The sequence below is a fragment of the Cynara cardunculus genome, assembly GCF_001531365.2.
Source record: "Cynara cardunculus var. scolymus isolate 2C chromosome LG 16, CcrdV1, whole genome shotgun sequence".
Lineage (NCBI taxonomy): Eukaryota > Viridiplantae > Streptophyta > Magnoliopsida > Asterales > Asteraceae > Cynara > Cynara cardunculus.
In genome coordinates, this window is record NC_037543.1 from 5957845 (window position 1) to 5983613 (window position 25769).

Genomic DNA, 25769 nt, shown 5'->3' on the forward strand with positions numbered 1-25769 from the left:
CAACAATTTACCTGGTAAGAGCTTACCCAAGTAAGAGTCGTCACCATCACTTACCGGGTAAGACTCTTCATCCTCTTATTACACATGTTCGATGGAGTATCTTAGGCTTGGAGGGTGGGTCCTCTTGCTTACCTGTGTTTTCAACCAGAAAGAATGGATGCTTTACACCTCCAGAATCTATGCTTTCATGTGATGGATACACAACCACATCTTGGGGTTTGCTTCCCAGAGTTTACCGGTTCAAGTACCCTTAGGAGGTTGTTAACTTCAAGAACTGACTTAGACACCCACAGTTATCAGATTAATGTGCGGTAGGCTGCATAACAGTCGTGATGGCATATGGTGCCTGACCGGCCACCAAACCATCTGAAAAATAACCAACTCTAACGACCTCAAACACAGTTGCGCATTATTCTCATTTGGAGGTCTAGAAGATGATGGAGTTCAACGAAAGTGTTGGAAGAGAATAGGCATCAAGAAAGTCCCTACTGGCCATTCATAGTGTAGGAAGATGGAGATATTCTCACAAATCGGACATATAAATGAGTTTGATTTGATACGCTACGCAACGGTTCCGCCATTTCTATCCACACTTGGTTTTCCACTTACAAAGAATATATCCATTAAGCATCTCCTCTGTTTCCTCCATCCCAAAAGAAGGTCAAGATCCTACTACTTTTAAATATGCTTTCATCCAAACAACTTACATATATTATAAACTAATTCAGTTTACAATAAAACCAGATCAAACCAAACGAACCCAATAAATTCCACAATTGGTCAGGGTCAGGGTCAGGGTCAGGGGGTAGTCATTTGACGATCAGAAGTCGAATATAAAATCCTTGGGGACGGAGGCAGTACAAATGATGAAAAAATAGGTAACGTTTAACAAATATTTACCAACGTATCAAACTCCATACAGATAACGATGGCCCAACAATGAAACAGAATAAGACTACACGATGCAAAATAATATTGTTGAGTGCAAAACTGTACGGCACTAGCTACAGCTATGATAATGGGAACAAACTATATGCATGTTGAGGCCTTTGAAGTGCGTTTATTTGTACCTAGGATTATAACGATGACAGTGACATCATCGTGATATTTTCTTCTCCGGCCAGCAGGGACACTCATTAGCTCTTCCGTACTGAAACCTGCAAGATTGCGTGGTAAACATCAAGTAGCAAATACAGAAATAAACATAAAAAGCTAATGCAAAAATCCCTTTTGATTGCAGTCAAATGTACAGATTTTCAAAATCGATAAACACAATGGGTTTGGGTACCATAAACGATGCAGGGTCGGATTTACCCTAATATTCCAGCTGACAGCTAGCTTATTAGCCGATATGTAGCTTTCCATATCAATTTGAACTTTCTTTAATGTTAAATGACAAAGAATAATATAACCCCACCATTTGTGTATTCGTATCCATGTCAATTTGAACTTGAAAAACTAGGAATGGTGACAGTCAGATGTCAATATCCACTGTACATATGAATCTTTTGATTTAGATCTTTAAGCAAATGTTGATGATAGTTGCTAAAGATCTTAACGCAGTTTGAATCGTTTTGAAAATCAAATTGACTTATGAATTTACCTGCAGAACAAGCGGCTTTGAGTACAAGCTGCTCCAGAAGATATTTCGCTGGATCCCCAGACGGTTTGGTTGATATGTAGGAATGGACAAGCTTCACCGCCTCATCATTGGTGAAGAAATCAAATAAACCATCGCTCCCAAATATTACAAAGTGATCAGAGCTTGATACTTCATGCATGTATAATGATGGTTGTACGGAGACGTATGGAGGACTTTGAAGGTTACGAACCCTAAGAATACCCATCAAAGCATCATTCAGAACTTTCTGCAGAAAAAAACCCAAAACCGTATGTCAATTCAAAGAAATATACGCAATTCTTGATTTCAGTCTAAAACCAAACCAAATGATCCAGTATATCATGTACACAAACCTGTCCTCTACCACAGAGAGTGGAGCGGCTGTTTCCATGATTTCAGTCTAAAACCATGTTCATCAAAAATGATTTTCTTTACCTTTTTTTTTTCAAAATGAACCCCGTATATCCAACACGGAGGTGGGGTATGGTGGGATGTATACAGACCTGTCTTCTACCCCAGAGAGTAGAGCGGTTGTTCCGTAATTTCAGTCTAAAACCATGTTCATCAAAAATGATTTTCTTTACCTTTTTCAGGTAACCAACTCCAAATGCTCGAGTAACCTTCAACTTTCCTTTAACTTTTCCATGCATAATTGTCTTAGGGTCATCAGGATKTTCGCTAATTAGTTGGTTTCTTTCCGATTCATTGTCGACTGTATGGCTATCGGTTAATTGCACCGCTTTCAATCCCTTAAAATCTTCAATCGTAGTTTCGTCATCATCTGTTGCTAAAACTGCTCTACTATCACCTAAATTGAGTATATACAAATCCTTCCCATGCAGAAGCCCGACAAGAACACAAGAACCGACCGACACTATATCTGGCCGATCCTCCATTTCTTGCTCAACCATATATAAGAAATCATTTTCTGCCTGATTAAGAGCATGCTGCAAGCTATCAAGCACTCGGGTTTTAGGCGAAAGAGATCGCTTCTCACTCCCCATATTACCATCTCCAAGAAAATAATCATCGGGTTTAAAGGAGTCAAATTCCATGTCTAACGAATTCAGATTATACCTGATTGTTTCATAAAACGTTCCAGCTAGAAAGTCGGCTGCATCTCGTCCATTAAATCCGTCATAGATTGCGCAGAAAAGCCAACCATTTTCCTCAGAACAAACCGCCTGAACTCTGTCTTCACCAGCGGCGCCACCAGCCACTTGTACTTCAATAGCATTAAGGAAATCTTCGTTTCTTGAGGGTGCACTCAAGGATTTCGACAAGAAAGAATCGAAATCAAGTGTCTCGGGGGTAGAAGGGCTACAACTCAAGTTGGACATGCTACTTTGGAAAGAAGAAGATAATAAGTCTAACTTTGAGAAGGAAGGCGAGGAGGGTATCCTTCGAAATGATTTGGGAGAGTCTATTGATGGAAGAATTTCGGAGCTAATTAGCCCATTGCAGATATTGGTGTTGGCTAATGTGGCATTGGCACTTATGGCAGCCCCAGAGAGGCAAGAGAAAGAACTATTGTTTCTTTGGAGTTTCTTTCCGGTAGGGATATCATATCCTTCAGTTGTATTGCATTGATATCCAAAACTTACTTCCATTTCCCCACCCGGATCAAGAACTGAATTTTCATGCATCATTTCAATCTGAAATATTGGAAAGAAAATGCAATTAGTTCCATTAGTAGATAGAGATAAAGATATGCAATTCAATAACAAAACTTTAGTAGAAAATGCACATCTCATTAAACATATTGGAAGGAAAATGAAGAATGATTGCTGGTGTCTAAAACTATCAGAAGCTTATGTAGTGTCCCAAATATATATATACACACACACACACACACACACACACACACACACACACATATATATATATATATATATATAGATAGATAGGCAAAGGATTGTGTGAGAAGGGAAGTTATGGTGAGAAGCGTAAGAAGAGATCTGAACCCTTGATCATTTTTAATCTCATGCACACCCATGAATTGCGCTTTAGAAGGGAATTGATCCACTACACCTCGGTGCACCTCATCAGTGTTGACATTCAATTAGGATTGATCCAAGGGTGGAGATCTCTTCTTACGCTTCTCACCATAACTTCCCTTCTCACCGGAACCCAACCCTAGAAAGATATATATCATATGTATTTAAAATTAAATTACATAAGTCTTCCAACAGATACTTACCGTCCCTTGAGAAAGAAAATACCTAATTGGGTCCTTGGTATGACTACTTTGTAACTAGTTTGTTCGTCCGTCTCTATTATGTTTAAATTGGGTGTTAAACCAAGTGCGTGACATGCACATGCCACGATAATAAGATTATAAGAATAACTAGTGATTTGGTTATATCTATTTATTCTTTATTTGTCCTTCACCTTCATCGTTTTCATCTTCACTATCACCCACCACATAACCACCCACCACATAACCACCCACCTTCATTACACCATGGAAATTCAAATAATACCAAGTTTAGCAAGAGACGGAGGGAATAAATTGTTAAAAGATAGTCACCCCGAGGATCCAAATAGGTGTTTTCTATCAAAGGACAACAAGCGTCTGTTTACCACAAGTCTACAGACAAACCAAACAAACTCAGTATACCCCACCCAAAAGTAGGGCTGGGGGGTAGGATGTATGCACACCTACTCTACCTCAAGAGGTAGAGAGTGTTTCCGGTAAGACCTTTCCTACGGGTGATTTATGTAATTCACCCTATGATTAATTTGGCATGGAAGTATTTTCAAATTAAAGAAATCTTGTGGACCAAAATCATTATCAAAGTGACTTTTGTAATGACAAGTTGAGGAAAACTAGGCAATTTAGACTAAACTTTTGCGAAAAAGGGTACAGATCATGTAGGCATACATCTTACCCCCACCCCCCTAGGGGACCCCACCTCTGGGTGCGATATTTTGATCTCTTTTTGGTTTGGTTTAATCAAGGGAATGCATAGTTTCCATTAAGATGCAGCCAACTTGGTTGCATTTCCACTAAAATACACAGACTAACAATGGTGGTATTCTTTAACTTCCTTTTCCAAAAAGACTACCACCCACTGGTAGCCTTCAACTTTCTTTTACAAAGACTACTACTGTCACTTTGTCGGTGGTAGTCTTTATATATTATTGAAAATGCAGACAAGTAGGCTGCTTTTAATGCAGCTATGTTTTTCTTTAACATGCGACATCCCAAAATGAAAGTGGTTTCAATTTTTATGGGGTGGAGAGGGAGGATATCTATTGCCAACAAGATTATGCAAGGAAGACGGTGAGAATAAGTACTCGTAACTCCAAGCTAGATAACGTCAAAACAATCACCAAATCCAGTAGAAAGTAAACTATCCCTATACTTTTAAGCTAGAAAACACGAAGACCAAAGTTTCTAAAGCATTCATACTGAGCCTCGGCCTCTATCACACTTTAAAAAACATCATTTACAATCCTACTACTTGAACTCTTTTCATGTATGCATACTGTCTATATCTATCCTTGAATATTGTATCACTAACGAGTTGTCATGTCATCCCACTATCTCGATATAAATTTTCATAGGCAACGTTGAGGCTCGAAACTTCAAGTGCACAAGCAAAAGACTAATGTATATGAGACTAGATGGATTGAAGTTTTCGGGTGGTTTATCCTTTCTGTCCAATTACTGACCCTAAACTATAAATTCAGAAGCAAATGGGGACCAAGAGTTGAAAACTTGAAGGTCTGAAAGATCATTAAAAGAACCCTAAAACCACCAAATTAGGTGCAATTAGTTTAATAACAAATCTAAACAAAGGCAATGCAGCAATCAGCAAACAGATAATTAACTATCAAACAACACAATATGCTTTACAAAATTCATAAAGAAAATCAAAAACATAAAGGGGGTCAAGAGCTGTGAAAGCGAGATGGGTTTGAAGAATTATAAGCAAATATAAAAGAAACAAACTAAGAACTGGTCAAAACTAATGACACAATGCAGCAATCAGAAAACCAATAATTACCAATTAAAGAACACAGATATAAGTACAAGATCCGTACATAACTGAAAGTAATCAGAGCCTGGATTGTCGTCGAAATCAAATCGAAGAGGGTGTAAACGCGATATACAGAAGAATAAACCCAAATTAATGATAAAGACAGCATAGGCAATGCAGCAATCGAGAAACAAATAAGCACCCATCAAGAAACACAACACAAATCAACAAAACCATAAGAAATTCAAGGCTGAAGAGTAGCGAAATCGAAAAGGGTTCGATTGGAAATCATCCACAGAACGAAGAAAACCCAAATTAAGAAACGGAAAAGGGCAAATGAACGACGAATAACGAGAGCAATGCAACAATTAGAGAAAACAAACGATTACCCATATAAACAAACACAAGGGAAATCACAAGAAACCGAATCTTGAACTTACCTCCTTGATTAAGGAATCTTGAACACACCCAGATTAAGAACAATCAGAAGAAGACGATCGTATAAATCGTAATAGACAAATGAAAGAGAGCTCAGTAAGAGATGGGTTTTAAAAGAGAGTTACAGAGAGAGCAGAGAATAAGAGAGTGGATGGTGGAGAAGGAAGCAAAGAAGGGAATGGCTTAAAATAGAATAGAAGTGGGAAATAGTATGGCGGGGGTGGTAAGGGGAGAGAGGAGGATACGGAAAAGGAAGGTCAACTGTGACTCTGGGATTCATCAAAACCGGTGAATTTGTTACACCACCCAAAATAAAAGCGAATGGGTCCCCTTTGTCTTTCCCACTTGGAGTGTTTTCATCTTTCCCGGCTGCCAAGAGCCAAACACCTTCTCAATTCCCTTCTTCAAGAAAGGTTGAATTTGATGACATCAATCTACAGTTAACTTTTTGTTTCTTTGTATTCATGACAAAATCTAAAGAAAGTCTGGAACTTTTGTATCTTCTTTTTATATATGTTGACAAAATCATGATATCCGAGTGGAAAATGATTTCGTGGATTTAAACATGTGAATCCGTCATGTGTCGAACTTGATCGTCCAAAGTGGTCTCTAATTGATTCGGTGGGAAAAGCGTCACTGCACTCGATATGCATTTTTCGCCCCAAGGGGAGACTTAAGCTTGGTATCTGGATGTATGATGGTGATATCGTTTGTTGCTTGAAATCTCTTGCCACGAGTGAGTTGCCAAGTGCCCCCTAGGAGGCCAGTCTACCACAAGATCAAGTTGGAGCCTGGAGCCAAAGTCCCACCTCTTAAATATCCTGCATCTAGAAAGGTTTTATTTGATACAACCATCGGACAGAAGTCATCTAGTGCACTTCGAGAACTAATCCCGCAAGGGATGGATCCAATTTCCTGTCCTTTTTTGAAATCGTTGATACGTATTCGGAAGGTTTTTTCTTGACTGGTTAGGTCCTCACATAGGTCTTGCCCCATGCGGGATTACATCCAAGGGTTAATTAGTAAATTAGACGATGATGTTATTTTGATAATTAAGTAATTCTATAAATTGAAATTTGGAGAAATCAAGTGTTATATTTTGCTTTAATTGTGGTCACTGAATGTTGGATTGAACTTCTTTATGGAAAACTTAGTCTTTCAAAAGTAGGTGATTGGGGTTTTTGTGTTATCTTGTCAATAACATCATTGTCGGGTTTTATGGAAATGATATCATTTATTACTAGTTAACCATTTGTACGCCTACCCCTACACCTCCGTCGATGATCAGGGTTAATGTCTCTTTTCTATTTCTAGAATTCATATTTTGGTGTCAAAACATGGGCAAGCCCCTTCTAATGGAAAAATAAAATTCAATGAGAATTTGGTCGCTATGACGCTCGTTGTTTATGAGATTTATGATCTCAGGGCGTTTGTTATCAGAAGAATAAGTAGTAAGCTTGTGTAAGTGTGTGCTCGATGTATATGTGTGAAATGTTTGGAGAAACATGAAGGAGGGAATAGATGAAAGGGAGGGTTAACCTCCCAAATCAGTTCATATGGTAGCAAAGAAAATCTATGAGAAAACTTCGAGGATGAGCAAGTTTGGTAGCAGATATGCTGTTTAGAAACAGAATCAGTAATCAAGTAAGTGGTTTTTCTGCCGAATCTTTTGTTTTAGCATGTGAGCAGTAACATGTAACATTAGAAATGGATAGATTTGATCATTAGCAAAAAAACCAGTGAGTTCAGATCAAGAATTGAGCAAAACTGATTATGATACAAAATCAGTATGTTCTTGAAGTATATAGTGCTTAAATCCTAAATTGATGCTTGAATTGTATGCTTAGCTGTTGTTTTACTGCTTAAGGATGTTTGTAAGTATTTATTAGTGAATCAAATAAGAAGTGCTAACAAAAATGAGTTAGAATTGAGTTTGTAAGGTCGTTGAGCTTGAGTCGACACAACCTACAGTGGTAAAGAAACGTGAGCCCAACTCACATGGTCAACTCGTTTTGACCCGTCAATGCCAGAAAGCGAGTTAGGTACCTCAAGAGTAGCATGCAAGTTGGGAGCGATCTAAGGTAGCATGCCCAAAACATGTCGACTTCTTAATTAGTTGACTTTGATCAATCTAGTTTAATGTGTTCAATCTAGTAGTGTGTAGCGTTTATTCGAATAAGCCATTCCAATAAGGTCTCGTCTCTATTCGAATAAGACATTCCATCCTTCCATGTTTAAATCGTACCTCTCGCTCTCCTTACAGTCGAGTGGCTTTGCACCTTGCGGTCGAGTGGTGTTTATTGTTTTGTAAACTGATTAGTTGCATAGTTGCACATATGACTTGTTTAGGTAACATTCACACAAATCATCGTTTTCGTCATCATCAATGTTAGGATACAAAATCATTCAGAGGGTTTTAGAACCATTAAGAGACAGACTTTTTTTCTGCCAAACAAGATTTACCTCTTCACGATTCAGAGGCTGCCTCTTAATGGGACTATTAAGAGGTAAACAAACAACCCCTGATCAGTTCCATCTTCTTACAGATATTATTAGATACGGAAAGGCATAATTATTCTGAAAGGATGTCCACCTCTTTACATACTAAAAAGTCGTGATGTTATCAAAGATGTATGTCACTCTCTTGATAGAGAAATGGATGGAGGGGAAATCAAATAAAAAGAAGTTAAACTTCAATGTCATTATCAAGTTGAGGTCTTTGGATTGCGATGGCCCATGGAAACATATATTAATTGTTAATTTATCGATCGTTAAAATATCAAAATGTAAGCTTAGAAAACAGTTTTGAAATTCATCTGGTTTTGATTTTGAGAAATTATTTCGAAAAGCATCATTTAAGGGTCTATGATTTCGAATTGTTTATTTTAATATTTGTTATTGACATAACAACAGATGAAACTTGACATGTTTTTTTTAAAGCAGGAACTTCAAAATATACGTTTTTGAAACTACAGACTATTAAATGTAGAGGTTGGCAAGAATGGGTTTGGTCATGCTTGTAACCAGTCATTGGCAGTACTTCCATACCTAGCTCTTAACCAGTCGTAATTTATTTAAGAAAAATATAGTCCTTAATATCTAAAACAAAGTTAAAGGGCTTTTAGCCTAGCGGTATATGAGTTTTTAATATCCACATTGATATCAAATTAACGAGAAAAATATGATCGATTTTTTGGTGTAATTTATTTCTTTCGAATCTTTCTTATTTTTTATCTTTTTTCGAATAAAAAAATGGGGAGGGGGGGGGGGGGTTTGGAGGTTTTTTTAATTTAAAATAATTTTGTAACCACCCATTTAATTACATATTAATTAATAATAATATTTAGAGTTTTTCCTAAACCCCCTCTATATATGTATGTGTGTGTGTGTTTTAATAATTTAAAAAGTTTATCGAACAATCATATTTCATTTAACATAAAATTTAGAAGGTTAAGATAGTAATTTTCTGTCATTCATTCCATCCATTCTAATCATTTTATTTGAAATCATTCAAATCTGCCAAAAAAACCTTCATATGTACTCGAGCAAAAAAACATAATGGTCCAAAAACAATCATATGAAAACGAAAAAAGTAGTACTTGTCCCTCAACAATCGGTCCTTGGACCGAGGTTTGTAACTGTAACCGATCCCTCATTGAGTCCAACTGAGTTTTTTTTATAGCCTATTGGTTCTAGGCTTAATAGAACTCATACTTATTAAGTCAATTGTGTAGCAATGACTTAATAATATAAAACGTGACTTATTCAACAAGCTTTTAGAAGAGAGATTTATGCAAAAAGACAAGTTTTTTTTTAAACATGTCCCTCTGAAGTAAAGAATACGCATTTTTCGTCTATGGATAAACATTTCTAATCAAAAATCTTATTAGTCCATACAGACAGATTTATTCATACAAGAATTAGTGGATAATCAACCAAACAGCTCCTCCACCTCTGTTAAAATGTACATTCTAAAATATATTTCTCAAAATGAAAATCTCGTTAGTTAAAAAAAATCTGAAATTGGTTCTTTTAAACAGGGGTATTAGAAATCGGTTTTTCTTAATGGATCAAGGTTCAGCCATTGGGCTGTGGGCTAAAAAACCAATAAACAGAATATAAAGAGAATTTATTAAATGTTTATCCGGTAAATACTTACCTTATTAGATAAACATAAGAATTGAGAATCTTAGGAGCCGTTTACCCAAATGTTTACCCGGTAAGCGATTACCTATAGGAGTCAACACTATGATTATTTTGATGCGTAGGATTTTAGTACATCAAAACATACCGAATTTAACAATTTACTGGGTAAGAATCATCATCCTCACTTACCGGGTGAGACTCTTATCATTCTCATCGCTCTTACCCAGTAAGATTCTTGGCCTTTCTCATGTTCATCCGATGAGGAAATTTATCAAGTAAACATTTACCAAGTAAGTAAACACCACCTTATTCCGTAAGAGCGATGACAAGGATTGAGAGGCTTACCCGGTAAGGGCTTACCAAATAAATTGTTGCATATGATGTCGTCTTAATGGACTAAAGTTTTATCCGATAAGTTGCGTGAAAATGTTGACCATTACTAGGTAAGCGTTGCGTAAACGACCCCCAACTCCATATTTTACAAGACTAATGTTTTTCATTTTTAATTTCGCGATATCAATACATTTGGTGTTATCAATCGCCCCACCGTGTCCCATTCGGTTTTGTTTGAATCCGTTTCCACGAAACACAAAACGTTTGGTTGAAGTTTTGGCTACTCAAAGGTATCATAAATATTAATTATTAATCAGCACGAATTAATGTTGTAATATACTTTGGTAACTCCTTTCTTTGTCCTCATTTGTGTCACCTGAACAAACAGACCAATCAAATTCATATATGAGATTTTATGCCATRGAAACTCACTTATAGAATGAATGAATACCTTCATGTTGCCGAGCTCTGAGATGTCGGAAACATGTGTACCACCACAAGGACATCCAGGAAAATCACCTAACTTCACTATGCGTGGACGGCTTCCCTGCAACAGAAAGATAAATTGTGTTATTAAGTTACATCAATGGTTTGATGCAATGAAGCCGTAAAGCAGAAACCAACTTAAGGGTAGATTTGGTATGCGGACGGTATTGGAATGGATGTGCAAGAGTGAGGTAGGCGAGTGAAAGAACTTTATAAGGTTTTATCTTACATGGGTAGTTCAGTAATTTACCAATATTGTCTTGTCTCCCTGTTTGGCTGGGCAAAAAAATAGATTTTTGTCCCACTCTGTCCGGTCTCATCTTATGCAAAATATGGGACAAAAAGATTTGCTCTTATGCAACTAAACAAGATTTCTTTGGAAAACTGATGTCATAGCAAGAACGGTATTGCTACATCTATTCAACACCGACAATTTTCAACTTAAATTTACATGTTCTTTAAGCTTAAAGTTGTAAAAAAGATGGGAGTCACTCCCTCTATCATAGAATAAGTGGAACGACCAAAGAGCCTTTGGCCTAACATTATCCAGGTATTTGGCCTCACAAAAAGTGAGGAGGGTATGTGAGTTTATCTGTTGCAGAAGAATAAGGTTGAATACCTTGGGGATATAATCAGGAAGGCTACCACCACACAATTCAGAAGCCTCTTCATATGGATAAACAGCAACAGAAACCTGAAACTCTTGGAAAAAATATGATATCAAATTAAAGCAACAATTGAGGAATTTGCTTTGTTTTGTTATTCCCAAAGAAAGAGATTAAAACTATATATATACACAAAACGATCCTTATCCTAATACTTCTCATAATCATCCTATAGGGTGCCTTTGGTACGCAGACAAGACAAGACAAGACAGGTGTTCGGCGTTTGGTAAGATATGACAGGACAGGACAAAACTGGTTAAAATAACCAATTTACCCCCAGTGAGATGTTTAGTGTTTTTTCCACTAAATAATCAATATAAATGTTAACAAATACTATTTAACATCTGGTCTAGTATAACAAAAGTAGATCACTTTGCCTACTTCTGATTGTGGTTCGTCTCTATAGGCTTACATACTAACATCCCAGTTTCTTTTAGTCAACACTGTAGTTTCTTTGAGATATGACTATTCCTTCTTTTGATCAGGCAACTTCCATTCTTCAAAATATCCTGGGGGTGTTTGGTTTGATGGAATGGTTTTGAAGGATCTGGATTTCATGGAAGGATTTGGAATGGAATCTTTGGTTTGTAGGATCTGTAATGAAATTAAATTCCATTTTTTATAAATATATAATTTTTAAATTATAAAAATAATTAAATTACTTTTAATTAATTAATTAATTATTACAAAACAAATAGTTAAAACATTATTAGATACAAATTCTATGAAATCCCATGAAATACTAACCACCCCCATAGGATTTCAAAATCCTATGTTTGTGGTATTTCAATGAAATTCGGGAAATCCTTCAAACCAAATATGGGATTGGAATGGAATTCAATTCCAAATTCTACCAACCAAACGTGACTAGAGTTCCGAGGTCCTTGATTTCAAATTCTTTTGCCAGCATCTTCTTGAGACAAAGTGTTAAGTCCAATACCAACTAATGTGTAATCTAATGGGGTTCCATATATATTCTCACATAGCCATTTGGGACATCTTTGCCGGTTTAGCATCTATTGGAGGGGGATGTTAAAGTCCCACATCAACACTTTCTCACATGATAGTAGAGTTGGGGTCTAGCACCATCTAGGGACTCGACACACTATTTCTCATTGAACATCGGGATTTGAATAAGAACCAATGGGAAAGCATAATTTCCGATTTTCAAATAATCATGAATGGGTTCTCAACTGTATCGCTTATCAGGCTTTTTCCATAAGACTTAACAAGGACAATCACGATACCCATGTAAAGTCTTTCAAGAAAAAGCATCTCAGTCATCGCCAAACAAACATAAACAACCAATCTCAATAGTAGCACTATCAATGGCACCTTAATTAGGTCCCACAACAAACCAACTTGTGCCACCAAGTCCACTGACACCCCCCAAAAAACTCTTCTGTATAAGATTCTTCCTGGATACCACATCCACCATTTTCACTCTCTAGCTTCAACTAAATCAGAGAAAAACACAAGAAAGTAGATCTACAGCGAATCATTATATGTGGTTTAGACTTAGGAACTTCCTATTCTATAATGGCACTCACCTTAGTAGGATTTACTTGTATTTCTCGGTCATTAACCCCATGCCCAAGAAATTGAACTTCCTTGAGTCAAAATTCACATTTCGAAAACTCTCTAGTATCAAACATTCAATTCAATTTGGGAAAAATTTGATACCAAAGGGTTTTCAACGTGTGAATTTTGGCTCAAGGAAGTTTAATTTCTTGAACATGTGGTTAATGAATGAGGAATACAAGTAGATCATGCTAGGTGAGTGTCGTTATGAAATCGAAAGCTCCCAAATCTCAACCACATCTAACGATTCTCCGCCGATCTACTTTCCCCTATTTTGCTCTGTTTCAGTTGAAGCTAGAGAGTGAAAATGGCGAATGTGGTATCCATGAAGAATCTTATACCACGGAGTTTTCCAGGGACGTCGGTGGACTTGGTGGCGCAAATTGTTGTGGGACCTAATTAAGGTGCCATTGATAGTATCACTATTGAGATTAGTTGTTTATGTTTGTTTACAATGACTGAGATGCCTTTTCTCGAAATACTTTACATGGGTATCGTGATTGTGTCCTTGTTAAGTCTTATGGAAAAAACCCGATAAGCGATACAATTGAGAAACCTTTCAGATTATTTGGAAATCGGAAATTCTGCTTTTTCCATTGGTTCTTATTCAAATCCCAATGTTCAATAAGAGAGAATGTGTCGAGTCCCTAGATGGTGCTAGACCCTGGGTCTAATACCATGTGAGAAAGTGTTGATGTGGGACTCTAACACGCCCCCTCCAATAGATGTCGATGGAAATTGAAGGAGTGCAAGTAAGTTCCTCTTTCGTTTTATTGTATTTCTCAATGAAGGTCATTTCTTTAAATATTAGAGGATTGAATTCAAGTAAAAAGGTGTTGTGGTCAAGAGATTTAAGGGTCTCATTTAATTTGAACATTATTGGTCTCCAAGAAAGGAAACTGAATGAGGTAGATGAATGTTTCATTAATAGAATGTGGTTGAGTGGTGATTTCGGTTTTGCTCAGTTTCCATCGAACAAGAGATCTGGTGGCCTTATGTTAATTTGGGACTCCTAAGTATTCAATGGACTTCATGCGTGGGGAGGGGATGGATTCCTTGCTGTTACAGGAAATTGGAAGGGTAAATACGATCTAACTGGCTTGCTACATGTTATGGTCCCCATGACATGGATAAGAAATCAGCGTCGTGGAAAACCCTCTCCTTGATTATAGACTCAATAAAAGCTTTTTGGGGACTTTAACCTCGTCAAATTTTGATGGCTTTATAGGTGTTCGCGGTCCGGTTTGGGCGGTTTAACCCCCCAAACCACAAACCAAACCGCAATAGCGGTTTAGGGAACTTTTCAAATCGAGCGGTTTGGCAGCAAATGACCAAACCGACCATAAAAAGGCGGTCTAGTCTGACCGGTTTAGACGGTTTGGGCCTCTTATGGGATTAAACTTAGAAAAACATAACATCTATATCAAAATGAAATTTCTACCAATATAACATTACTAAAAAGTAGGATATTGAATGATAAAAGATACATTGTCTCTAACTAAAAAAACATTGAGCAAGTAGAAAAAACGTTAAACAAATCCACCAACAATAGTTGGAATTTTGGACAATTATTGAGCAAGTCGAAGGACGGTCTGAAATTTTGGATTTGATTTTTGACAGACTTTGGAAGTTTGCCAATTTAGATAGCCGCGATCAATAGAGATATGAAAACTAAAAACATAATGCCTTGGATGAACCTTTTTTAATTGTGCAATATAAAGTTGAATCTATAACATGAAAACTAGATATAACTAATATATGTGTACTTTTGGCGGTCGGTTCGGTCCAGACCGCTCAAAAAAAGTTCAAACCGCATAACAAACCGGACCGAGCGGTTTGGCAATCTTCCAGACCGGACCACCACACCGCTCAAACCGCCAAAAAGGTCCGGTTTGACTTGGTTTGACCGGTTTGCACGGGCCTAATGGTTTTTTTTAACACCCCTAGGCTTCATAAATAAAGAGAAACTATTCGACATCCCTCTTGGTGGAAAAAGATTGACTCGAGTTAGCGAGGACGGTCTAAAGTTTAGCAAGGTAGGCAGGTTTCTTATCTCCGAGGAATTTCGCTCTATCTAGACGAATCTTTCTGTGGTGACACTTGAAAGGAAATTCTGGGACCTTTGTCCCATCTTATTGAAGGATATGGATACGGACTTTGGACCTAAACCTTTTTGCGTGTTTGACATTTTGATGAATGATCTAGATTTTGAAGAGGTGGTGAAAAGGACGCGGGTGAAGCGTGTCAAGTCGACGGAGGCGGATAAAGTGTTAAGAGATAAATTGACGCATGTGAAAGAAGACTTGAAGTCTTGAAGCAAAATGATGTTCGGAAACGTGGAAATAGATTTGCTCAATTCGAAACATAAGGCTAATAAATTAGAATTAGATGCAGAAACAAGACAACTCTCGGTTGATGAATTGGTGGATTAGAAAGCGCGGCTCAAGCTAAAAGGGTCAATTTGGAAGCAAATAGATCTAGCTTAGACAAAAATCGAAACAAATGGATTTTGGAGGTAATCGTTAAAAGAAAATTCCACAAATGTAAATTTTTCCGGGGTAATCGTGCACGGTATCTGGTGTGAGGATCCTGTTTTTATCAAGCAAGAAACTCATGCTTACTTCAGAACAAAGTTTGAAGAGACGGGGTTCTATAAAGCTAAACTTGGAAGCACCAACTTTAATAGATCATGCAGAGAAGAGGCGAACTTTCTGGAAGCAAAGTTCACATAATCAGAAGTTTGGAATGCGGTTAATCAATGTGGTTCATCAAAAGCCCCGGGATCAGATGGCTTCAATTTCAAATTCCTCAAGAAATTTTGGCATATTATTACAAGTAAGGTTATGGATGTCATGGAGCAATTTTAGGATCAAGAAGCAATAAATCCCTAAGGTCTCGGATCCCATCAACTTCAGCGACTTTTATATAAAGTTATCACCAAAACAACGGAAGAAAGCCTCAAAAAGTTTATTCGAAAGTTAATTGTGGAAGGAAGATTTATTTTAGATGGAGTGCTTATTACGAACGCTAGCTTCTCGTTTGCAAAAAGGAATGCAAAGAAAGCGGCTATATTTGAAGTCGACTTCAAGAGAGCTTTTGACTGTTTAAACTGGCTTCACAACACCATGGAACAAATGGGTTTTGGTGGAATATAGATTCAATGGATTTCGGCTTGTTTGAGTTCCGCAACCGTCTCCATCCTTATCAATGGCTCGTTGGCGATGGAGCTTAATATGCAAAAAGGAGTTCGTCAAGGGGGCCCTCTATCTCCTTTATGTTTTTAATTGTAGTGGAAGGTCTTAACGTGGTAATGCATGAAGCTCTCCTCCATGGGGTGTTCAAAGGCTTAGTGGTTAGATGTAATGAAATTTGCATTTCTCATATTCAATTTGTTGAGACACTATTTTCTTTAGTGATTAGAGTACCAGTAATCTTTGAAATTTGATGAGAATTTTAAAGTGCTTCCATTGGGGTTAAAAATAACTATGTCGAAAAGTAAGATGTATGGTGTGGTGGTGCCTGAAAGTGAGGTCTCATAGATGGCTAAAGAGATGGGATGTAGCCATGGCAATCTACCATTTAGCTATCTCGGGCTTTCGATGGGCAAAAACATGAACAAAGTTGATAGTTGGAACCAAATTATAGAGAAGTTCAAATCAAAACAATCTGCTTTGAAGATTCGTTGTCTTTGTTAGGGTGAAGATTAGCGCTAATTAAATCGGTTTTAAGAAGCCTAGCTCTATTTTTTTTCTCTCTCCTTCAGGCTACAAACTGGAGTCTCATTGGAAAATGGTGGTGGCAGTTTAAGTCTATCTCGGATGCATTATGGGTTCGGGTTATAAAAAGTTTTTTCAGGGAGGATGGGAGATTGTTAGCTTGGGGATTTCGAGTTTTAATCGTTGGAGGGATGGTATGTCGGGAGAGTGGGGAGGGATTCATAGAGTGGTTAAGGATCTAGAGAGTCATGGTATTCCTTTCTCGGATTCTTTTAGGAAAAAGGTTGGCAATGGGCGGGACACATCTTTCTGGCGGGACGAATGGCTCGGGGATTTTAGGTTATGCGACAAACTTCCTATGTTGTTTAATCTAGAAAGGGAGAAAGAGATTTTGGTGCAAAATCGTGTGGTATGGGTTGTGGGGATGGCTTAGTAATCCTAAGGGGAGAACCTTTAGTGAGTTAAAGGAATTGGGATCTTATCTCAATAACGTTTCATTGAGTCTTTTGGAGAAGGATAGTTGGGTTTGGTGGTTAACTGAGGATGGATAATTTTCGACGAAGACTATTAGGAATTTGATTGAGGCGAAAATTTTTGCACGTTGTGGAGAATGTCACTTCAATTCAATGGTGTTCTATTTCGCCAGAGAATGTTTGTATTTTCGTTTGGAGGCTTCGTTGGGGAAAGATTCCGGTTAGGACGGTGCTTCATGACAAAGTTTGGACCTTAATTGTTTCCTTTGTCCGTGTTGTGGAAGTGAGAGAGAAACCATTGAACATTGCTTCATCAAATGCCCGCTATCCGCCCATTTATGGTACAATATTCTCCGCTGGTTGGGTTGGAACTTTTGATGTTTGTGCTGTTAATCTAATTTTTTGCATTGCCTTTCAAAAAAAGACTTGTCAACAAAACGCTTCATGCAAGGGGAACAACATAGAGTGGAAGGTAGCAATGTTAACCACGAGAATAGTAATAATGAAATTGAAACGAATAAGAATCAAGATATGGAGATGTTATTAAGAAAATGTGTTGAAACAAAAGCACGAAGAAATCATTAGACATTAATGATCAAAAGAAACTGATTATTAGTACTTGCACAATGGCCTTTAACGTTGAAACGGATGCAGTTAAAGCAACGGACTAGGTTACGAGCATGAAAAACCACTTTAAAACATGTCACTATATTGTGACTCAAAAAGTTAGATACGCTACCACCCTACTACAACAAATGGAATTCAGTTAGAGCTATAAAAGGTGTGGCAGAAGCAACATAATGTCATGGCATCATTTCAAAAGAATTATTCTGATTTGTTGAAAATCAAGTCGCAACAAAGACCAGGAAAACAACAATTGTTTTGTTGCAATCTTAATGATGATATCCAAAGGTATGTATTAGCAAATTTGCCAGAAATTTTCAAAGAGCAGTGAGCATAGCTAAGGTTATAAAGCGAGATCTTATACCTAAGGATCAAGGATTACCAAACTCGATGCGGAAAGAGAGCAGTTCAAAGAGAATTGGGACAAGAAAGCCAAGGTTGAATAATCAAAGTTAAAGAAATCAGATACCATTACGTCTTGTAGTAGCAAGTGTGGAGAGTCACGACTAGGAACTTGTTTGAATGGCACAGAAGTCTGTTATGGTTGCGTTCGACTTGCACCACACTCAAATAATACATGTGCACTTATGCCATTAAGGTGATGTGTACCTTCACAATATCTCGTGTTTCCTATGCTTCATTTTCTATCATTTGAAAGGCTTGTGCTTTAGCCTTTCCTTTGTTATCTCCCACCTTTCCGCTTGTGCCTTCCTGTTGTCTTTTATTTATTTGACGAGTGTCATTATACTTTGTTAAAAAACTGAAAATAGATCCTAAGAAATAACAATACATGTTGCGGTTGAACTTGTTGATGGTAGTCAGAATAAGATCAACACGTTACATAAATGGTGTAAGATACAGATCAATGGAAATGATTAGTTCATCGATCTGTGATACCCATGAAGTTAGAAGAATTTGATGTAATAATGGGTATGGATAGGTTAGGAAAACATCAAGCCAAAATAATATGCAATGGGAAACTACTTGAAAAGCTAAAAACCACATAAGGCAAGTTGATTATGTAAAGGATGATTAAAGAAGAAAGGCAATGATGTTAGTCAACGCCATCAAGGCAAGACCATGAGTTAGGAAGGGATATTTAGCATAATGCATTATTGGTAATGGTAAGCAAAAAAAATGAAGACAAGGATGTACCAGTAGCAAGGAAAATGCCCAATCGATGAAGAAATGAAGATTCAGTTAGAAGAAATCAAAATGCGTGAGAAGTTGACCTATGTCGAATAGCCAGCTAGAGGAGATCATTGATCGAACAACTAGGAAATTGTGAAATTTGATGATGACGTATTTTGTCATGATATGATTAGCACAAGACGACAGGATGTGGGTTTAGAGTACCTAGGAGGGATTTTGGACAGGAAACATGGTCACGGTCGCACCAATATGCAGAGAAAAGTTCACATGATCGTGTAAAAGAATTTGATTTGGACATGCTTATAAGAAGCAGCATTAACCCACTTTGGAAACAATATATAGAAGCAGCAGAGACAACTATTCGCAATAGCATCAATGATGGTGATGAAAGTTCGTCAAGCTTGTGACGACAGCAAGAGTGAACGACGGTTCTGGAACTCAATTGAAGAAACCAAAATCGATTGATGAACGTCAACACTCAACAGAGAGAGGAACTCTTGACTGAGACTGAGAGACTTTGTTGATTGATAAGATTACGTACAGGTACGACGTAGAGAGAGGGTGGGGGCAGCAAGGACACCGCTACCGGGGCAATTGTTTGTCGAGATAACAAATCAGAGGTAGAACGATTGCTCTGATACCATAAAGCAATAATTGACGGAATTTTCTTCTTTTTGTCATCCCCAAAGAAAGAGATTAAAACCTTACAATATGTACACAAAACAATCCTTATCCTAGCACGTTTCCTAATCCTATAATGATCACACCAAAACTGGAAAACTAAAAGAAGAAGATAAACAACAATAATAATTAAAATAAAGTTCCTAATCCATTTACAATTCTACATGCATACATACAAAGATATATGTATATACACACACACATTGGTTCTAAGGCGAAGGATTGTGTGCGAAGGGAAGTTATGGTGAGAAGCGTAAAAAGAGATCCGAACCCTTGATCATTTTGAACCCTTGATCACTTTTATTAATCCCATGACCACCCATGAATTACGCTTTAGAAGGGAATTGATCCGGTGCATCTTGGTGCACCTCATTAGTGTTGACATTCAATTAGGATTGATCCGAGGGTGATCTCTTCTTACGCTTCTAACCATAACTTCCTTTATCACCGAAAGCCAGCCCTTGGTTCTAAATGACGTGAAGCGTGGTGTGGCAGCGAGGTCATGCCTCAAGCCTTACAAATTACGGCAAGGCCACGACATTTTTCAAGGCGTGTCCTAGGGAAGCAATATATATCTATACTTATAATAAATAACTTGGGTGACACGTGTCATCTTCTAGTGAGTCGGTTTTTTTGTTTTCCCGCCTAAACACGTACCTAGACACAATTTACATTAGTGTTTCAATTAGACTCATTTGAACGGATCTAGACACAATTTACATTAACAGTTCAATTATACTCATTTGATTGACATGTGTCCTCTTTTCAATCAATCACACTAATTTTGGATGCAATTAATTTTATTCTTGGGTTAAATAATTCGTGTGGTAACTGATTCCAAAAAAAATAGTGTTTACTTCTAAGTTAAAATTCAATTTACTGATATACTTTCATTTCTAAATTCAATTTTATTCTAGGGTTAACTTCATTTTATTCTAAATTCAATTTACTGAATTTTTTTACTTTAGAGTTATTTCACGAGAACAAGTCTGAAGTCATTCTTTAGAGTTAGCTCACCCGAACTCTGAAGTTTGCTTTTTCAGACATAGCACACCCGAACTTTGGAGTCTGATCTCTGAAGTCTCTTTTTTAGACTTAGAAAAAGAAGTCTGAAGTCTACTTTTTCAAACTTAGAAATCTGAACTCTAAAGTCTACTACAATTCTGAAGAGTACAAGTCTTAAGAGTCATTCTTCAGAGTTAGCTCACCCGAATTCTGAAGTCTTCTTTTTAAGACTTAGCTCACCTGAACTCTGAAGTCTTTTTTTCAGACTTAGAAGTCTGAACTCTAAAGTCTTTTTTTTTCAGACTTGGAAGTCTGACCTCTGATTTAATGGGATTGATTTTATATTTCAGAGTTATTTCAAGAGTACGAGTCTAAAGAGGCACTCTTCTGAGTTTTATTTCAGAGTTATTTCTAGAGTACAAGTCTGAAGAGTCATTCTTAAGAGTTAGCTCACCCGAACTATGTAGTCTTCTTTTCCAAACGTAGCACCATGCAAAGCCTCTGCATAGTGCATGCAGAGCTTCTGGCTTGCCTATACAGAGCTCTGAAGTCTAAAGAGTTCTACTTCAGAGTAATTTCAAGAGTACAATTTTTGTAATAAACTTATCTAGACTTTGAAGATAAGTCTTTAAGGCTTAGACTTAGTCTTGTAAGCCAGAGCCCCTCTGGTTGGTCTGGCTTCTGGATTTTGCTTCTAGTTGTTTATTTGAACCTTGGAAAAATATTCCAATCCATCATAAAGAAACCAGAGGGGCTCTGGTTGATCTTCATATTTAACCAGAGACCCTCTGGTTGTAATTGGAACTCAAATTCTTTAAGTATTTAATATTTTTTTTGACCTAGAGGCTCTGGATGGACGAACCAGAGGGCGTTTGGTTGGCCTTGCTTTTGGTTGGTGAGTCCACAGGGGCTCTGGTCCTTGAGGAGCTCTAGTTGGTCTTGCTCTGTATGATGCAAACTTTACCATGGGGTCTTTTTCAAAGATATTAGGTATTTGAATATGAAGACGAAGTAAATACTCTGAACTCAAGGTCTTCAGACTTCGTCTTCATATTTGACGCAGGTGTTCTTCTAAGTTTAAATTCAATTTACTGATATAGTTTCATTTCTAAATTCAATTTTATTCTAGGGTTAACTTCATTTTAACTAATTATTGATACAGTTTCTAAATTCAAGTATGAAGAGTCATTCTTCAGAGTTATACTCCAGAGTTATTTCAATAGTACAAGTCTGAAGTCATTCTTCAAAGTTTTGCTTCAGAGTTATTTCAAAAGTACCAAGTCTGAAGTCAATCTTCAGAGTTATTTCAAGAGTACAAGTCTGAAGAGTCATTCTAAAGAGTTAGCTCACCCAAACTCTGAAGTCTGCCTTTTCAGACTTAGCTCACCCGAACTCTGGAGTCTGAACTCTAAGTATTTACCTATTTAGAATTTTAGTTGTCAAGTTTCCTTTTTATGTTTATTTAAGTCTTGAGTCTCGTACATACTTATCATTTATTGCTCAAGTTATATAACAAAAAAAGTCAAACCTTACAAAATAAGGGGTTGTAACATGCCATAACACATCACAATGGAAGCCAAGCCTTAGAGTGGAGTCGTAGGGGTTAACGTGGCAGCAAACCCAAGCCTTGACGCCATAACAAGTTATTTAGAACTATGATATATATATATAGGGAGGATCAAACGAGAACTATTCAAAAGAACACGAAAACGTGCGAATCACATGTGATTTTACATTAACATCACATACAAAATCACATGTGTTTTAGGCGACCTTGCCCGGCGACCTGAAGAAGCAGCCACAAGTGGCCCGGACACTTTTTTTGACCATTAATGTAAAAAATCACATGTGATTTTGCACGTGATTTGCCTGTTTTCATGTTCTTTTAAATAGGTACCATCCTCGTTTGATCCTGCCTCTCTCTCTCTCTCTCTCTCTCTCTCTCTCTATATATATATATATATATATATGTGCACAAATAAATGGTTTGTCAGAGATATCATAGTTTTAAAAGCATAAACTTACCTTCCCTCCCTTGGATATCAAATTGTTTGCCTCCAGCTCTAGTTCCTTCTGCTTACTCTGCAATTCAGTCTGTGGAACTGTTCCCTTGTATTCAACATATGGCCTAAAAAGGTAAAACTTGATCAGAATCAACTTCAAAGTCCTCCTTAAGAAAAATATTACTAGATGTACAATACAAGTACGAGCAGCCCAGAATAAATGAAAATAAAGCGAAAACACTTGACAGGCACACAGATCCTCCATTTTGAAACAATATTATTAAAAATATAGCAATTCTAAATTGATGAGAATGTTTCTAATCCAATCACATATAGCTAACCATTTAGATCACAGGGTTGAACATTGATAAGCAAGAGCTTCACAAGTATGAGCATTAGCTACAGAAAACACCACCATCAGCAACCAACAAGAAACCATGATCAGTATTTGCAATGAATTCAGTTGCTGACATCAAAGATCGAAAAAGTTGGTTGCAGATGGCATAATCTAGTACAGACCATGGACAATCATTGAAGAAAAATGTTTATAATAAGGCATTGCTCAACCACTTTTAGATAAGAGTTCTAACAAAAGCACCTGAGATAAAAAGACTTAAATAACCATGTAGTATGTTTTATTCATATTCATACCCATCAGGGAAATGGTAGCCTTTGCTTGGCTCCAAATGGCTTAATCCCACCTTTTGCATACAAACATCCAATAAGTGTCCAGCTGAGTGTAACCTGTAAAAAAAGAGTTCTTTTTTCAAATCCAACCACAAAAACCCACCCGAAAGTTGGGTCTCTAAGAGACTGTCTCCAAAAAGATCCCAGCTTGCAAAAAAGATTCAGAAAGTAAGTGGAGCAATTCATTTCAATACATGAAGATGTAATCATTTTTAGACAGGGCACAACCCCTGCCCAAATTAAAAGTGCAACCATATGGCCAAAAATGAATTGGAACAAGAAACTTAGTCTTATGGCCGAAGTGGGCATACACTAAAACCTTTTAACCCATTTCGTTTGAAAAATATCTTTTTCCAAAAAAACTAAAACCTTCTCACCGACATATCATGTGTGCATTTGCTGTTTCAAGTGAGGCCACTTAATGGCTCTCCTCCAATGTATAAATGGATGCCATCAATTATATCTCATCTCTCAATAGGATTCTTGGTTTTTAACAACAATTGTCCTTCGGTTCATTCATTGAGCTCGACCGAGAAATAAAAATATTTTGACAAAGCCCAAGGTTTAATGTATTCTTCCTTTCTACATTTGTATTCTAGTATTGAATTTATGTAGACATTTGCAAAAATGTTGTGTTTTCTTGGTTGATATTTTGTTGTGATTCCACGATTCATGCGAGCATCCTAGGATTAATGTTAAAGTAATGACAAATTAACCCACGAATATACAAACCCATCTTACCTAGAGTTAAGCTTTCGTCTGGACTCATCAACTGATAGCACGACCTGAACACCCCCCTCGAGATCCTCATCAATCTTCTCAAAAACCCCATAATGATAAACCTAAGTTTATGCATTCACCCAAAAACACAAATCAGATAAAGAAAAGGGGAAAAGCCCAAAGTTGAAGTGGCTGAAACGGTGATAATTTTTAAAACATGTACATAATACATACAATACCATTCTTGATTCGAACATCTTGGACGAAGAATTTGAATCGAGAAGAAGAGACATCGGTTATGAAACCGGTGTCGGATGGCTGGCCACCACCTTGTGGGTGAAAAATGGTGCAATCCAATATCAATACATGTCTGCCATCGTCACCCTTTCTTGCACCCAATAAGTTCAAAAGTATTATTCAGAATTTCAGTGAGAAATAGAGAAACAGAGCGTATCAGAAAATAACGGTTTCGGGTGTAAATTGGAAAATATGGAAGTGAGATAAAAGAAGTAACCAGAAAGGAAGACAGCATAGTAGCCTTGGATTGAACATTGACCGTATCATGATAATATTCCAGGATGGTCGGAGTTGCAGGAGTTCGATGATCATCCATGGCAACCGGAAATTGCCGTAAAAGAACCGAGATATGGAGATTGATGATGGGGTTTGCAATGGTGGTGGTCGGAGTCACCGGTTTTTCAACCCCATACGATTTGGGTCTCCGTTGGACCAAAGAAGAAAGGAAAAGTAAAATTAGAGTAAATTACGTTTTTAGTCCCTGTATTTTTTTAAAAATTACATATTTCATCAATTTCCATTCTATAGTTTGCAATTCTTTTCTATTTTAGTTCTTAAGGCCAAAGTACTACTTTTAAGTGCGAAAGACTAAAATAAAGACTAAAAACGTAATTTAGTTGTAAAATTAATTAAAAACTACGATCTTTTGGGTCCTATGGTTTATTACGAATTACAATTTTTGTACGTATTCATCAGCTGCGGATCCAGAAATTTAGGTGACTGATTAACTCAAACGAACCAAAACGGTTCAGTTAACGGAATAATATTTAACTTGGTTCGAATTTCGGTTACTTGTTTACCATTTTTGTTTGAATCAAATAACAAAATTCGAATGATTCATAAATTCTAAATGTTTCAAATTATGATATTAATTGTAATAGTGATAAGTTAAATTGAAACTACAGGGTTTGGTAATGACAATTATTTAACTTCTACACTAAGTAAAACAGGGGTTGGATTTGATTAACTAAACTAAACATACGATTAGAAGCAATATTATTAAAAACCCAACAATAAACCATAAGGGTGGTGCCTGATTGGTTTGAGTTTGGCTCCAAAGGTCAAAAGTACCAGGAGGTCTCAAGTTCAAATCTAATAAGGAATAAAAATCCCCTTTGTGGCCACGGAGGTTCAAATACGGTGACTCCAGGCTAT

General features: G+C 37.1%; 2 protein-coding genes across 3 annotated transcripts; both read right to left on the bottom strand.

Annotated features, from left to right (window-relative positions):
- Positions 1-864: 864 nt before the first annotated feature.
- On the bottom strand, positions 865-6300 carry LOC112499632 (probable protein phosphatase 2C 40). 2 transcript variants are annotated; one of them, XM_025102942.1, is made up of 5 exons: positions 6048-6300; positions 2699-3276; positions 2206-2575; positions 1604-1868; positions 865-1157 (listed from the first exon to the last, which is right to left on the bottom strand). In XM_025102942.1, the coding sequence occupies exons 2-5, from the start codon at positions 3268-3270 to the stop codon at positions 1030-1032; spliced, it is 1335 nt and encodes a 444-aa protein (XP_024958710.1). In that variant the 5' UTR covers positions 3271-3276; positions 6048-6300; the 3' UTR covers positions 865-1029. The 2 variants fall into 2 exon arrangements, with proteins under 2 accessions (XP_024958710.1, XP_024958709.1); XM_025102941.1 differs by having other exon boundaries at positions 2206-3276.
- A 4383-nt stretch (positions 6301-10683) lies between these two features.
- Positions 10684-25034, bottom strand: LOC112529477 (alanine--tRNA ligase). The gene is made up of 8 exons (XM_025140775.1): positions 24832-25034; positions 24552-24701; positions 24339-24439; positions 23562-23654; positions 22933-23035; positions 11630-11704; positions 10976-11071; positions 10684-10900 (listed from the first exon to the last, which is right to left on the bottom strand). Exons 1-8 carry the CDS (start codon positions 24928-24930, stop codon positions 10838-10840), a joined length of 780 nt encoding a protein of 259 aa, XP_024996543.1. The 5' UTR covers positions 24931-25034; the 3' UTR covers positions 10684-10837.
- Between the last annotated feature and the right edge of the window lie 735 nt (positions 25035-25769).

What these genes read in the sequence shown, in the direction of transcription:
- LOC112529477 (XM_025140775.1), bottom strand. Translation starts at nt 24,930, where the DNA reads ATGGATGATCATCGAACTCCTGCAACTCCGACCATCCTGGAATATTAT. An exon ending in TGATATCCAAGGGAGGGAAG is followed by an intron (nt 11,705 to 22,932) that starts GTAAGTTTATGC and finishes CAAGAGTTTCAG; the next exon opens with GTTTCTGTTGCTGTTTATCC. An exon ending in CAGAGCTCGGCAACATGAAG is followed by an intron (nt 10,901 to 10,975) that starts GTATTCATTCAT and finishes CTGTTTGTTCAG; the next exon opens with GTGACACAAATGAGGACAAA.